Raw genomic sequence first — 17236 nt, 5'->3', positions numbered from 1 at the left:
TTTGACTTTAAGGTATACAAAAACTTAATTCAAACCCAAGCAGTCTAAAAGATAACTTACTTGTATTACCTGTCTCTCAATTAAAAAGTTGGGTCTATAATACACTAACAATATGCACTGATTGAAATAATATGTAACTGATATTTTTCCTAGATTTAATGAACAAAAAGGCCTATCTACATTTCAACTTTGAATTTTCTTAACAAACCTTTGGCCAAAAAGGAGTGTAGATTTTGTTTCAGATTCATTGTATGATGATGGAGAGCAGCAAATTACAATAGTGGTTCTACAGTTCCCGCCTAATGAATCTTGAAGGATTCTTGTCATTTTACTATCTCGATATGGAACATATGTCTACATTTAAACAAAAAACACAGAAGACCAATGGGTTTCTACATAATAAAATCTGTTATAGAAAATATGCTATTTTAAATAAATCACAGAGTGATTTGTTATTTTGTTTAATATTAAGATGGGAACTAGGATATACATACTAATATTACAAAATAAACTCCTATAAGACAATAAATTGACACATATTGATTTAAAAACAGTGAACCTCTCACACACTCAAATACAGGTGTGTGTGTGTGTATATATATAAACATATATTTAAGTAATTCCCCATAAGAAGACATGTATACTCACACTACCCTCAGCCAAAGCAGAAATGACATTCCCAAGAGCAGAAAGTGACTTGTTGATGTTCTTAGCTTCATCCAACACAGCACCTTCAGCTCCAGTTTTACTGACCTATATATAAGATTTTAAAAAAAGAAAGAAAAAAGAAAGAAGAAAAGCTTTATGACTTTATTTGCCAAGTGTTTACTCTCAGGCACAACTATTTCTAGGGTATTACTCTTTTGAGAACATAAAGTAACTATATGCATGACAAGAATATGATGGAGACATGAAATTTTATTTTAGTTTGTGCTCTTCAAAATAAGTTGTGTCTAGCACACTAACAATGTTAGATATCATCAAAATAACCAATTTACACGTATATTTATAGTTTACTAATTTGTTATTCCCCTTTTCTACATTAAAAAGATGAACCTTTTAAAATTTTCTAAAGCATAATGTTAATGGAACCACAGAAGCAGCAAACTTGCTTCTTTTATAAAATACAAAATGCATATATTACAATATGTTAGCAATGTTGGCTGAAGAAATGGCCTCTCAATTTGCAAAATTAGAGACCAGCTTTAAAGGATGTATGTTAGATGTCTGAGAAGGCAATAGGTATATCATTCTAATCAGCAGAAACAAGATTAGGAGAAAAGTTAAAATGGTCATAATAGTCAATATTAAAACATTTGAACTTATTTTGACATAGGGTCAGATTATATAAGACTATAATAATAAAATAATCATCTAAAGAAAGGAAATAAGTACAACCAAATCAGAAAGGACTAAAGGATAAGTTACTATTTTTCACAGGGAGCCCTTTGCAAATATGGATAAAAAGATACCAAAAATTAGGAAAAGGATACCTAATTAAATTCATAACAACATAAGCGGAAGAAGTTCTCAATAAAAACATACATCTTATGTCAAAGGTAATACCTATTGGTTGAACTGGACTATGGTCCAAGTAATAGTGATTTGGAACTAATTATTGAGCTTATATAATCATAAAGCACTGGCTTCAATGCTTGTAACTCACAAAAATGCTTAGATATCTATCGGAATATAAAGATTTTACCTTTTCACTACCAGCTAAATCAACCAGATAAAGTTTTCCACTCAGCTTTTGTTCCGTTTGCGTGTTCTCTTGTTTTACATTAATAAGAAAAATACTGTGACTCCTAGAGCTATGTTCATTCATATCTGCAATGAAATTACACAAACAACTATAAACAAACATGGCTTTCCTTTTCTAATAATTTCTAAAGCATTATTTGATAAGAAAAATCTTAAAATTAAACAACTTGATAAAGATATTTTGAAACAGTTTTGTACCTTAATTAGTGTTAATAAATATTCCACTTACTTGTAACTGCTACATGTCTGTTGGATTTTCCTTCATCTATGGTATCCATAACTTCATCTGGACTACATACAAAACGCTCTGTGCATCCCTGTAAAATAATTTTTTAAAGTGTGTCGATATCCTAAAAAATTTTTTATTAGAGGGCTTTTCTAAACACTCTTTCAGTATTATTTTGTAAGTACCTTTACATATGGTACTCGGTTTTTATCTTCATGAACTGAAAGGTTGGTCTTTGAAACTGAAAAAGAAAAAGGAGTATTAGCAACTCTCCTAAATTCCAACACTGGCTGTGAATTCAATTGACTGTTTCTTTCCCTAAGTAATTTAATAAGATAAACTTTAAAAACATGAAAACATCACTATTAAAACCCTGTAGAATAGTAGGAGATTTACATAGAAACCAATGCAGCAATATAGAACCTTAAATCCAGTTCAACCTCTACCATCCACATTTTGGAAATAAAAGCATTAAGCCAGAGTGATTTGATGATTTGTCCATAAACAATGTATCTAACTGACAGCTGATAGAAGACCGGATACTCAGGACTCTGGTTCGCTAACTCAGTTAGATGCTCTAATTACTACTTAAGAAGCATTCATAAATATCTGCTTTAAATAAGTTATTCTATGTGTCAAAAGGCATTCTTCCAAAACTTTAAAAGATGAATTTTTAAGTGTCCGTTTCCTACGACTTGTCAATTTCATATTGGTTACTAAGAAATGGTCTCACATTTACTACTAAACAAAGTAACATATCCTGTATTAAAATGATCAAAGAGCAAGAATTTAACTTACCATCTAATAGGTCCCTTATCTTATCCAAATAAATTTCAAAATATGAAACCTAAAGGGCAAAAAAAGAAAAAAGGATTAACCAATTAAAATTATAATAATTTATTCATTAAATATTTACTAGAGTCTAAGTGCCAAGTATTATCTAGATAAGGGGACAGAGTTACCAACAATTCAGCCATAGTTTCTAACAGGAAGAGTTAAATTCATCAAACTGCTTTTATTAAAAATCAATTTCCCTTACATATCTTCATCTAAAATGAATTAATTAGACTACTTAGCATAGTAAGAACCTTTCAGTTCTACAGTAAAATAAACTCCTTTACAAAGAAGGAAGATAAGACAAAAGGCAGCTAACTTGTTTAATTTGGTCATCTAATGTCAGATGAAGAATCCAAGTTTACTAACTCTAATGAACTTTAACTATACCTGTCCATAAAATAATTTTCAAAATATCTTAAAATACTTTTGAAAAGGAAATTAGCATTTATTGTTTTTTTTTGAAATAGTCTTATTCTAGGCATAAAATACAATCTTTCCCCAAGGATTTTACCTTAATATGAAATTCCAAATTTTCATCCATGGAGTAAATATAATTAAAAATATCTTGCACTATTCTTGGAATAATTCCCATGCCTTCCGGATCATGAAGTTTACCCTAAACAGAAAACAAAACTAGACTTTTTAAATTGATGTATGAATTAAAACTCAAAACTTTCAATGTACAATTTGCAGTCAATAGAGGACAGGAATTTTAATTGTTGATATTTTTTGATGAAAATGGCTCTACAAATATCTAAAAAAACAAATTTAACCACTATATATTTTGGTAAGTTATAGTAAAATACTGTATATAAATACTCATAAAACCTGTGGTAAATTACATATAAATACTGTAATTTCACAAATAATGACTAAATTTACTGTCTGTACTGCAAATTACATCCAAGTACAGATTATAAAATATTACCTCCATTGTGTGTGTCTTCCCAGAGGATGTCTGTCCATATGCAAATATTGTTCCATTGTATCCCTCAAGTACATCTGTAAGAAAATAAGAGATTTTATATTTAGGGGCTTTTTTCCCTTACAAGTCTTAGGAAATTACTTCAGAATGTTAGAAAACACTAAATAATTCTCGCACACATTAATCTTGTTCCCATCCATGCATAATCAAATCTAATAAAATATTTGTGGGAAGAACAGAGAGAAAAATTTAGACTGTCTTTACAATAATATGAAAGAGTGTCAAAGTTTAGTGCATGAAAGATTTATAAACACATTAAAAGAAATAAATAATAGTAATTTTCTTAGTGATGCAATTACTTTCTCCCCAGCCCACTTTCTGTGGTTAATAAGAAACAAATTTTAAATTCTGTTGTTTATAATCACCACATATGTCAGTATACATCTCAAATGCAACTTACATCTGTATGCCAAAGCTTTATGTGACCTAAAAGAAAAAAAATGCTCTGCCAATTTACATACAAATATTAATTAGCATTTAGAAATAGGACTATTCATTGGTGGTTAACTGGAGGTTAAATCTCAAAAATCCATATACTACTCCTTATCTGAAGTATAACAAGTCCAGTCCTACCTCTAAATCAATTATCAGAAAATTTCCTGTGAAATTAAAAATATCTTTTCTAGTCCTTTGTGTACCCCCAAATCTACTGTTAACATGTAATTATCTACCTTTACTAAGTTAAAGGGGGAAAAAAGAGAATCTGAGTGAGCAAGGTAATCTTTTGATTTCCAGTTTTCGGGGATTCCTTATGTTCTGTTTTGGTGACAAGAAAACTATTATGAAACTATTTTCTACTCTAGAGAAGCTCTAAGTAAAAAGAGAAGCCTCTGTTAGAAACAGCAGATGATAACAGTGGAAAACAAATTATTAAGCAAGCCAATTCTTGTTTTTTCTCAATTGGTTATTTAAAAAAAAAAAAAAAAAAGGATTCCCTCATTGGGCAGAAATATTTGTTAATGAGAAAAAGAAGGCATCAGTACTTCCATGGGAAAATTTTAAGAGACTTCGAACATTTTTAACTTTTTCAAAATCGTTTTGGTTTTAAGAAGGAAAGCAAAATAATTTCAAGAATCACATTTAAAATAATTTGGGATGCTAGTACTTCTGTCAGCAACTCTGAAGAAAAAATAATCTGGAGAAAAAAACACTAGACCCTTTCCAATTCACTTCCTTTATACCTAACAGTTCGCAGTATGTCTGTCATACCCTGTGCTTAAGATCTTTTAATCAATCACATAAAATCTAAGCAGAAATTCCAAAATTTGTCAGATCTATAAAAGATTCATTCATATGAGCCAATCACCTAACTACCATCACAATAGGAACTTAATATTTGTAGGTGAATGAGTGACTTTCTCGAGATCACATTATTAGCCTATGTCTATATGATATCATAGTAATTTGTATTACATGAAATATTATATGAAGGCTCCTAGGATAATAAATGTATGTAATACATTCATTTTGGAACTTTAAGTATAACTTTAAAATTTTTATGATTATAGACATTATGGGATATTCAACGGTCTCAAATATTTACTGAACACCTGTGATGATCCAGGCTTTGCTCTGGGTGGAGGGGACATAGCAATGACCGATTAGGTGACTTCTAGATAATGTCATGTGTCACCAAAGCAATAACATTTTTATCAATTAGGAAAATAATCATTTCTTGCCTCCTTCATATCTATTCTTGACTTTGCTTTCTACAGTGATTTAACTCCCAAAATTTTATTTGAAAAAAAAAAAATCTAAACATAGATAAATTTAGTAAGTTTTAGTGAACACCCTTATAATCACCACCAAGATTCCACCATAAACATTTTATTTTACTAGCTATCCATCTTATTTTTTTAATGTATTTCAAAGTAAACTACAGACTTCAATACATTTCCACCTAAATACTTCCCCTTACATAGACGATTAACTAGTATTCAGTATTCTGCAGTTTTATTCCTGAGTTAAAATTTACATACAATGAAACATATTTATCTTAAATACGGATCTTTAAAAAAATACAAATACTTATCTATTTGAGAATCCTAGAAGGGACATATCTGTAATCAGATAAAATCGGGCACTTTTTGACCTGGCTTGTTTCTTTTTCGGCTCTATCTCCTACCATCCTCCCCCTCACAATGCCATTTTTATTTGTAAAAATGATCAAATCTGACCATTTCATATGGTTAAACTTCACAGTTACACCATAAGTTGTTCTCCACACATGTAGTACTTACCTCATATGGGGCATGCATTATTAGTCCATGTGTCATCTCTCTACCTGGAAGGCATCCCTCCCTCTCCCTATTCTTTGTTTATAAGACCAGCTCAGGCTTTATTTCTTCCTTCAGCTGAAACTCCACAACACACTTCCAAATAAATCTGGGTAAAAGCCCCATCCTAAGTGTTCTTATAGCATCTACATTTAATCATAATACTTATCAGTGTATATTGAAACTGTCAATTTACTTGTCTGTCTTCCTAACCAGACTGTAAACTGGAGGTCAGGCTGTGTTTAGCTCTTAGCACAGTACCTGGCACTTAGTAGGAACTCAAATGTTTACTGAATGACTATCATCATCACTAACACACAGTGCCTTTTCAAAACCTTCCTCCCCTTTTGAAATATACTTTTTGCCACTCTCGTCAGAAACAGGCACAGGTGGACAACTATGCACAAATATTCTTCCATAATTTGCGAATAATTTAGGAAGTGAGACAACAGGATATCACTTTCTAAAAGTTCCTCAGTCTCTGTGAACTTCAGCATTGTCACTTGCAAAATGTGTGCTTAGGGGAAAACAATTAAAAGTCATCATATAAAATTATTATTGTTAGCATCTGAGAACATACAATGTGCCAGACTCTAGTAATTTTTCATATATTAATGTATTTCTCACAACACCCTATGCAAGGTACTTTTTAGTCCCATTATTAAGGAATGGACAAGTTATAACTTGCCTATAGTTCCACTGGGATCCAAACTCAGTCTTGGCTTCACAGACATTCCCCTAATCACTACACTACCCATGAACACAAGAACTAATATAAATATATGGCAGACTATATCTGGAAAAATTAAATGTCAGTTCGGTGGCAGACAATCCAAGTCAAGTAGTCACGGTAGGAATTTATGAAGGAATTTAGGAGGAATTTATGAAGGCCTGGTATTATGTCTGCCATAAGGCAAGTACTAAATAACTGACAACTACTTCATACAGGAGAAACAGACTTTCAGACATCACTCAGATTCAGAATTAAGAGAATACAAGTGGGTAAGCCTGTTCAAAAAAAAAAAACCAAAAACAAACAAACAAACAAAAAAAAAACCACCCACTATCTATCTAATCAATCTACAGAAAGTTATAGACTTGCATAGAAATGTATGAAACAATGCAACCTTGGTGGACTGCCAGGGCCCCAGAGTGTACCAGATGCTTTCAGGTCACTCCTGCTAGCTTCTCATCAAATCCACAACTCAGAAAAAATACCAGCTGGCCCATATTTTGCCAATCCTTGCCTACCACCAGTTTCTAACCATGGCCTTTCACTTTATGTGTTTGCCAATGACTATCCCAAGTTCAACCTGTCATGTATTTATTCCTCACACCTCACCAGACAGACACCCACCACCTACCCTTACCCCATCTCTCCCTAAATCTGTTATTTAATTGTTATTGGTTAGCTCTGCCACATTCATACCCTTAGCTAGTCTGGACTCACTAGCCACTAACTACATCTAGGCTCCTCTAAAATGGTAAAGAGTGTATGGGTGAAAATAAAAAGAAAAAGTCATAAGCAGGTGATACCTTTCTAATATAAATTACAATGCTGACATAGAAGCAAGAAATAGTTGACAGCTCCTATTGTAACAATTGCTTGAAGTCTAATTTTGTAGAGTGAAAATATCCCAGACTATGAAATACCCCAAGTACAATTATGGTTGATTAAGAAAATAACTTCCCTTCACAGAATCACATGTTCTCATTGTATGAAGATTTCAGCATCCAGAACATTGTCTCTCATCAATACTATTCCTGTTTTAATACTTGGTGGTTTCGATGACCATATAGTAGCTGTTCACACTAAAATTCCCTGGTCTCAGATCCTTGACCTAATTTTTTCCATGATCTTATCTTTTACTCCTTCAGATGCCAACTCCATGGTCATACTCTAGTACTGAATGCAACAAACCTTCGACTCCAGTGAGACTCTAACACATTAATCTTACCATCTTTTCTTCACTGTTCCTCAAATCCACACCTCTCCATTTCCTCCTTCCCTTCACCCACCTTAGATCCCATGGTTCACCACTATCATCACTCCCTTGACAACATCCTCAATTCTCTTGTCCTTCTTTCCCTCTTTTGTACTCACCTGGAAAAATGCCAAATGGGTACATTTGACTCTTCAGGCAGCTAACCTCAAGTGGGCCTTTAATGCTGCCTGGCACTATTGCCACATTTTCCTAATCCATTCACTTCTATACTGCTGGACAGCCGATCTCGTATCTCTTCCTAGAACCACCTCCCCCATGTTCTCTGTGATAATTCTGCTTCCTATATCATAGACAAAATGGAATTAATATGAAGAGAACATCTACATTTTCCTTTCATCGCATCTTTAAACCTATTTCTATCCATAAACTCTACTTTCCCTCTTGTTACTAGATAAACTATCTATGCTCCTACTTAATCTTAACCGGTCCACTTTTATAGTGAATACCAACCTCTCCAGCCTGGTGAATGCTACAAGATAATAGATTTTGCCTCAATCGAAGAAGTGCTTTTTAACAACTATAGCTGTCAACATATGCAATAAATCATAAAGTAATGGCTATGTAATTGTAAAATCCCTTTGAGAAAAGAGATTTCTATAACTGGAAGTCCAGATACGATTTCTATGATTTTAGAAAATATAAAATTGAAAATATCCTAGGTATAAGTCAATAGCGTTAACTGGAATTCACATACTTTTCTTATCCTTGACAACGTGTTCAATTCCTCAAAGGTTCCTCTACTGACACAAGATAACTCTTTGGGAAAGGAGTAACAACAAAATGGAAGAATGATAGACTGCCATTTTCTACTACTTTTTAGAAACCTGTTTAGCAATTTTATTTTCCTTCTTATGATACTATGTTTCTAAAATTGCTACTTTAGAAACTCTACTGGGAATATCTAATAAAAATACATCTTCCAATCACACTGCAGTGTAACACTATTAATTCTTAGAAAGTTCATCAGTTACTGTATATAAATTAGATCATGGAATTCGAGTAAAAGTATGTTTACTAACAGTATTTGACCTTTTTATTAGTTAATTGCTGGAGAAAGTTGTTTCAATAAAAAGAATGGGACATTAAAATGAAAAAAAAAAGAATCTTGGGTTAATGGGAAAGATTATAAACAAAATTTCACTTATTGTTGGGAAAACTTAACAGATGAAATATATTTACCTTTAACAATCTTCTTTGCACAGTCATTATATACTTGCTCTTGAGATGTGTTTGACTGGAACACCCTATCAAATGCATAAGGCTTGGTCTAAAAAAAACAGAAACAAAGGTTTCAACAAATTAAAGATGAATGTATTTCTAAGCTCCTTTAAAGATACATATTTAACCTTCACAACAGGATACCTTTTATGCATCACTTCATGTCACAGAATCTTTGTGGAAGGGAATTTAGGGATCACTAAGTACAAATCCACTAAAATAAACTCCACAAAAACAAGAATGTCTGTTTTAGTCTTTGTTGTATTTCCAGGCCCTAGCACAGGAATTATAATTTGCAATTTGCACTACCTACTGTAGGCACGCAAATATTGCTGAGTAAATTTTTACTTAATGAGTGCCTACCTCTGGCAGGTGTTGAGACAGTATTTTCAAACTAATATAATATTGTAGATAAAGAAACTAAAATCCTGAAAGGTACAAAAGTTGTTAATGACAAAATTAAAATTAAAACCCAAATCTCTTGTCTTTTAGTTCAGGGCTCCTTCAACTTTACTACAACAGCTTTTCAATCATTCATTCATTTAACGAACATGTATGGAATGCCTATTATGCTAGACACCATGCTAGAATAACCGAGACAGATTCACTCTGTTTTAGTGAAGCATAAGTTAACAGTGGAGCAGACATATAAATAATTAAGTGACTAGAATTCTGAGTCATACAACAGTGTTATGAAAGTACTACGAGAACATCTAACAGGAGAACCTGAGTCTGGGGGAAGGTGAAGAATGTCAGGAACACACTGGAGAAGGGATGTTTAAGAACTTCAGAATAAATAGTACCTGGCCCATTGTCGCTTTCTTCAATATCAGTTATGAGGGACAGTGAGTGTGACTAAGTAGTCTAGGTATTGGGAATAGGATGCTTAAAAATCCCAATGCAGAAAGGAGATTGTAGCATTCAAAAAACCAAAGGAAGTAAAATTTAAAGTATAAGGAACAAAGATCAATGCAATTGTCATCACAGTGAAAAAAAGAAAGAAAAGAAAAGAAAAGAAAAGAAAGGAGGGGGGCAAGTAACAACCCAGAATTATTTTGAAAATAGTTTTGACTTTGTGAAACCCCTAAAAGGATCTTGGGGACTCCACCTTGGGGACGCATTTAGAGAACTGCTGATGTTTTCCGAGGAGTCAGAGGCACAGAATGAAAAATCAGAGTATAGTGTCCATGCAAATCAAAGAGGGAGTGATTGTGTCAAATATAGATTTGTCAAATATTGGAAGTGGTTGTTTCAAATATAGCTGTGTCAAATATAGAGGTCAAGGCAAAACTGAAAAGTCGCCAATGACAAAGGTCAGATTGGAATGGGTTAAAAAAAATGGAAGGTAACCAAGTACAGCAGAAATCTGGCTGTGGGTCTAAGAAAGACATTTTTTTAAGGTGGGCGGACCTGAGCAAGTTGTAATGCTTACTTAAACAATTTAGTAATCGAAGCGAGAAAAGTAAGCATCTAAAGATGAAAGGAGACGGGCAAGGGAGTTCTGGGTATTTGAAGGTAAGTGTGTGCCTATTCTTTAAAGTCTCTTCTAAAGAAAGCTGAGCCCTACAATACAAAGCAATCGTGACTCCAGAAAAAAATTCTTAACATTATAGAAGACTTTCTAAATCTTAGCTAAAAACAAACGAACAAAAAAAGGAACAAAAAAGACCTTACTTTTTACCTGTTATCCCACAATCTCCCTCCCCTAAAGCTTGGAATAACAGTAGCAATGAAGCAGATACTTCCAAAAGGGCTATCCAAAACCATTCTCTTGCCACCTCCCAGTGGAAAGCTAGCCAACTGCTAGCCTAGTCTTCTTGTAAGTAGTGGCCACATGACCCAGTTTTGGATACTATGAAGTAAGTGATGGTCTGCTGGGAGGCCTTGGAGAAGGGTTTTGTTTTCCTGAAGATAAAAAGGACCAACTCAACTGAAGCTGCCTTTTCTCCTTTCTGGAATGAGTATCTGGAGCTATAACATCCACCTTGCAAAAATAACAGTGATAAGTCAATATAACTAATGAAGACAGAGGATAACATATCAGTAAGTAGCAGCAGTCTCCAGTTTTCTTTCTTTACAAGAAAAATAACCTTTCATTTATTTAAACCACTATCAGTTATTTGTTTTCCCTCCGCAGCTGAAAGCATTTCAGACGGCTACACTAAGATGACCTCACTTTGGCGTCAATTAAAAGTAGGCATCTCAAAGACGGATTATTCTTTGGCTAAAACAACATAAAAGTGTCCTTTTGTTAAAATGCAGGGAGACATTAACATTTAAAATCTGTAAATGTGGCTAAAAAAGACAACCTACTATTTTACTTTTCAAGACGTAGTCATGAGAAACAATTTTGAAAACAAACACAATCAAAATAATAACCACTCAGAGATAAATCATGCTAATATATTTCTATGCATAAAGAAAATAATTTTCCCTCTTCATTACCTAACAAAGCACCTATAAGGTATCAGATACTGTAAATGAGGAACACTTTTAGAAATATTTAAATAGTACAGAAGGTAGTGTTCAAAGAATAGAAGGTAGTGTTCAAAGAAAAACAGAGGATAAGCCTGGGTAGTCTTGAATACCAAGCTAAGAAGCTATGTACATGGATCTAATGTAAATGGATCAAGTAATGTTAACTGAATTGAAATGGAGACAGCCTCTAGTCTTAACTCACAACCTGGTGAAGAGATTGCAGCTAGTTAAAATATACATTCAATAACCGATACCTAAAAAAACTGCATGAAAGCAACAATTAAACAATGATCAATTCCAATTTTGCTTGCCACAAATAGAAAAAAGATAAATGAAGACAAATGCATCCTTCCAAAATTAGCCAAATAGTAAAAGTTTATTAAAACACTTATAGAAAGAACACTACTGATTTTTAAGTCCTTATCTCCATTATTACATCTATAAAAAAATAAGTACTTGTAGACCACATAGAAAGAGATAGGGCGAAAATAACGGGTAATTGTTAAGCCTACCTCAGAAGTACATTATGCAGCTGTTTACTATAGCACCACCTCTGACCAAATATGCAAACTATCTCTACAACCTTATTAAAGTATGACTATAAAGACACAAACAAAAATAATTAAGCTGGGATTCAATAATTTTTTAAAAAGTTATACCATTGTTAAATAAAAAATGAACGTAAGTGCTTAGTATTAAGCTGATAAAATAGACTTTTTGAATTCCGAAACTAAATTATAATTTTATTAAGTAAAGCAAATTTTTGATTAGAGATCTAGCAATAAAGTTACTAACTGACCCTGGCTTCCTGGGATGAAAAACTAGACCTGTAAAATATAAAACCTATTTCGAATGGTCTATAATTAAGGCACATCTCTGACCTAATAATCTTTCAAATAAATTAAACAAAGGAAACTTCAATATCTAGACATCTGTATTTTAAAACCTGGTTCCTGGACTTGAAATGCATATTATGGACTCTTTATTTCTATGTATCTTTAAAGACATTTCCAAACCACAAGATGCAGTGACATTTGACTTAGGCTTCAAGGGAACAAACTAAATAGGAATAAGTTTATTTGAACTGCAATCTTACTTTCGATTCCTTAAGTGAAGTGGTTCCTGTTTGAGTCTGCACAGACAAGGCTGAACACCGAATTAGGATATGAGACCCTTCTGGCACAAAGTCTGAATAGTAACCATCAGATAACAAGGGCTTATATGATACTAGATTTCATCGGACATTGTGGGCTAACATTCCATAATTGTATGTAATGATGCTGCTTATTTAAACTCTTAACTTTCTCCCATAAAGATAATCAGGATCATGAAATCAACATTCACTTGAAAAGGGAAACTGTTGTGCTGTAGTCAAGGAACTGGGGATGACAATCTAATTACATTTATTCTCTAATTTCAATGAACTACAATAGCCTGTTTTTGGTTCTGGCAGCCTCTATAGTATACTATGTAAGGAACAATAATTAGTAAAAATACTTAATGCAAATGGACATGTTCCACTTTTATGATGCATAAATGGATACGGGAACAATTTTTTCTATGGATTTTTCTGTTGTCAGTAGACTTAACTGAACTACATATGGAGTTTCCCTTGTCTTTTCTCTTTTGTGGATATCAAGTTCTCTTTTAAATCAAACAGATTCTATTTGTATCACTTCTCATAAAGTAATTCATTTATTTCACTCCACATGTGATATGTAAAGCACTTCACCAAGCTCTTAATTACAAAAAAGAAACTATGAAAGAAGACAGAACACAAACAAAATTACAAGATTTGCCTGCAATGGGATCACATGATGTTAAAATAACCGATTACACAAGTAAAAGGAAAAAAATTTGGACAAAATATTAGAATTCGAATTAGATGAAAATCAGAATCCTTAAAAAATTATTTTCTACTTAAGTACTGATTATACTAATAATTCAGTAACATTATAAACCAAAATAATTATTCTTTAAATTTTGATTAACTAGAAGACTGTGTACAAAGTTTTAAATTATGTTTAAATAATTTTATTTTAAATTCTGCATTACAGCAATTCCTTCTTAAACTATTTTGAATCAGGATCAAGATTCAGTAAAAACAAAACAAACCAAGATTTTTACCTAGAGACTTTCTAAGTTCACTTCTCCCAGCAGCCCTGATAAAATACCAAACTTTAAAAAAAATTTCATTTTAAAAACCGAACAAAAATGTGAGACCTCAGAGTAATTAATGATGTACTATATGCAAAAGATTCGTTCCTGAAAATAATGAACATGTTGCCTTACAATTTCTTAAGGCTTTGTCACTTAGCTGTAATGTATTTTTGCTTATTCATTTAAAAAAAGACTAAAATCCTTGCCAGTTTACCTAAAAAAGGCCAACTTAACTGCTATCCCTGATTCACAAGCTTAATCATCTTTTCATTATTTCTAATAATATCATTTAAATTTATTTACAGTACTAAGGAAACATGTAAGGAACTTATAACTTTATCCAAAGAAAACAGCCTAACATAAATATGTGCTTCCTGTGGTAATTACTTGTTTTAACTTTCTTTTCATTTTGTCATGTTTGTACTGTATCAGAAGGCTGCCTTCTTCTAACCTAATCTTAACACATTTTGTGAATCCTAAATTCTATCATTCCAAAAAACAAATCTAGGTGATATTTAGATTTGTGTAAACACACAAAAAAATATGAAGGAATGAGATAGTCTTAATAAATATCTAAAAGAAAAAACAGCTTTCACACATCAACCACCGTTAAGGCAGAGTCATCACAAAAACTGAGAAAACTAGTAGCCTTAAATTTGTCAAATAACAACCAAGGCCTTGCAAGTCTCCTCTGGTCACACATAAAATATATCATCCTAAAGGAAAAGGTTGACAACTTCTGTGCTTAACTTCTTGGCCTCACTATGATGTCATCGCCTCATTCACAGCAAGTTTTTCTTGTGCACTTGTTAACAAAGAACCAGCTTGACAGTCTTCAGACTGTAGTAGCTGGCAGTTGTTAGTAACCTCATGACTTGTTTGCCAAAAGCCTAACAAGCAGCGTGGAACAACTTTTAGACCTGAAATTTGGAAACTTTAACATAAAAACTCTAAAGAACTTTAGTCCTGTCTTATAGGTCCAATGCTTTTAATTTTAATCATCAATGTCGTATCTCCTGTGACCCCTTTGTCCTATTTACAAATTAAACTGTCTAAACAATATGTTAAATATGGAATATGCCATTAGATAAAAATTAACATTAAAAATTTGTTCCATGATAACAATGTAGGAAAAACTTCTGCCACATGGAATTATCTAGAAAGATTTTTTTGAAATTTTTAGTTACAGTTCACTGTTCTGTATGCATTATCTTATTATCCATTTTAATCTCCTTGAACTAAAAAAAAATCAACCTTACATTCTGGCCTCCGTGGTACTCTTTCAGCTACCTCTGGTTATGTTATGTTTTATACTACAAAAAGGGACAATATATTACCATCCTTTGGATTATCAAAATCAAATTTCTTCAAGGTAGGTCTTAATTGTAGAAATGGGAATCTAATACTAACATGAACTCTAGTTTACCGGTCAAATTTTATCTTTTTTTTTTTTTTTATAATATTCTGCCTGATGTACACACAAAAAATTAACACTCTTATCTAGACTGTTACCCGACAAAACCCAGTGAAAGTACCAACCTTTCTAAACACTTATATGACCCAATCAGAATTGGCTCCATCTGTAAACAAAATCGATCACTCTGATTTCAAAGAAAACTCACCTATTTCTTTTTATAGTCCTCTATTAGTCTTTTTCAATTGTTAACAGAAAGCAGGTGGTTAAACATTTGAGGTACAAGTATATTTGTAGTTTCGTAGTTTTTCCTCCTCCCGAGATAAACACTACAGTTCAACACGTAGTTGTATACGTTTCTACAAAACTAAGTACCTATACTATTTAACATACAGTAGGGCTGATCTCGTAACTAAACGTCTCTAGCTTAACTTTAATCTTACGTATTTTATGAATGACAAATTGGGGGTAGTCTAAAACCCAATAGCCATCAACAAGAGTAATTACACACACACACACACAAACAGGCAAATGAATATATACTGAACTTGCTCCCCGACAGTTCCTGCAGCGCCCCAGGTTGGGGAGTGTCCCAGACTGAGACTAAGGCGCCTCCCGTCTCTCGGTACTGAAAACCAGGATGGGGGCGAGCCAGGAAACAACCGCGGAGATGTGCAATCTCCTTGCCCTGGGTTATCTGAACCGGCAAACTCCACCAGGGACGGTTAGGGACACCACTGCTCCCTCTACATTAGGCACCCCGCCACTTCCCTGAACTCCAGCCCAGCCAGGCCCGAAGGAGAGGGACGGAGAGGTGGGGGAGGGAGGTCACCTACCGCGATCATGACTGTGTCTTCTCCCTGAAACTTGGCGATGTATTTATCGCCGCGGTTCACTTCAGACTCATTGAGAGGTCTGAAGCGACACATCACTTTGATGTTGCACTCGGCCGGGTCCGCCATCTTTCTCGCTGCCGGGGTCGGAGGCCGGGAGCCACTCCCCGCCGCTCAGTCTTGAAGGAAGCGGGCCTGAGCTGAAGTTACACGGTCGCGAAGCCGACAGAATCAGGGGTCTGCCGCGTCGCGCTTCCCTAGGCGGGGGCGACCGGGGAACCAGGGCACCAAGCGCCGGCGCCGGCAGCCGTCGCCCTGAGGCTCACTTCCGATCCATCATGGCAGCCATGGCGGCGGCGGCACCGGGTGGAGCGTCGGCGGCTCCTCGGCTTCTCCCTCGCTGGCCTATGCAGGCTGCGAGGGTTGGAGGGATTCCGGAGACCGGGAGGGTGGCCCAGTCCTTCCTAGAGGGTACAGGCTACCCCCAACGTTTCCTCACCCGTCCGCTTGCCGGCTTGCCGGCTGCCGCTCGGTCACTGCTGAGGCCGCGGACCCACAACGGGACAGCGGGATGGGCGGTGCGCAAGGACCACTGCGCAGGCGCGGAGGCCCGGACGCCCCAGCGACCAATCGGTGCTCGCGCCGGGACGCTCCGCCGCCCGGCAGCCGCTCGCCGCCCGGCGGTCGCAGATTCAAGATTTTCTAGCCGCTTTCTTACAGAAGTTTCTTTGGTCACCCCGCCGCTTCTCACACTGCAGTCCCGCTGCAGAATTTCCCAGAGCTGAGGCAGACGCACCTAGCTCTCTTTAGGGAAGAATGGATTTGTTAAAACTACTTTATGTTGTCGTTCGTGTAAATAAATTATATTCCAGTAAGGAAGTATTTGCTTTCTATTTGGTCTGGAGATAAAATTGATTCTTAGTCCGCTTTTTCAGAGCTCGTTGCCGGAAAAAGGAAGATTTGAATAAAGGGTGGAACATGGCTCTGGCTTAAGAGGTCGCTCTTTGAGGGAGTGGATTGGGAGACCGGAATATGAAAG

General features: G+C 34.8%; 1 protein-coding gene across 1 annotated transcript in view; it reads right to left on the bottom strand.

Annotated features, from left to right (window-relative positions):
* KIF5B (kinesin family member 5B) overlaps positions 1-16732 on the bottom strand; it is a 36992-nt gene extending 20260 nt beyond the window's left edge. The window contains exons 1-10 of the mRNA XM_036228056.1: positions 16201-16732; positions 9274-9361; positions 3756-3829; positions 3339-3443; positions 2789-2837; positions 2176-2231; positions 1994-2081; positions 1706-1830; positions 649-753; positions 209-354 (exon numbers count right to left, since the gene is read on the bottom strand). Of these exons, the coding sequence (XP_036083949.1) occupies positions 209-354; positions 649-753; positions 1706-1830; positions 1994-2081; positions 2176-2231; positions 2789-2837; positions 3339-3443; positions 3756-3829; positions 9274-9361; positions 16201-16326 (962 nt within the window). The 5' untranslated portion in view covers positions 16327-16732. The remainder of the gene's footprint in view (positions 1-208; positions 355-648; positions 754-1705; positions 1831-1993; positions 2082-2175; positions 2232-2788; positions 2838-3338; positions 3444-3755; positions 3830-9273; positions 9362-16200) is intronic.
* Positions 16733-17236: the final 504 nt, after the last annotated feature.

The sequence above is a fragment of the Rousettus aegyptiacus genome, unplaced genomic scaffold, assembly GCF_014176215.1.
Source record: "Rousettus aegyptiacus isolate mRouAeg1 unplaced genomic scaffold, mRouAeg1.p scaffold_m13_p_10, whole genome shotgun sequence".
NCBI lineage: Eukaryota > Metazoa > Chordata > Mammalia > Chiroptera > Pteropodidae > Rousettus > Rousettus aegyptiacus.
The sequence above is the reverse complement of the archived record's forward strand: the minus strand, read 5'-3'. Positions and strand labels throughout refer to the sequence as shown.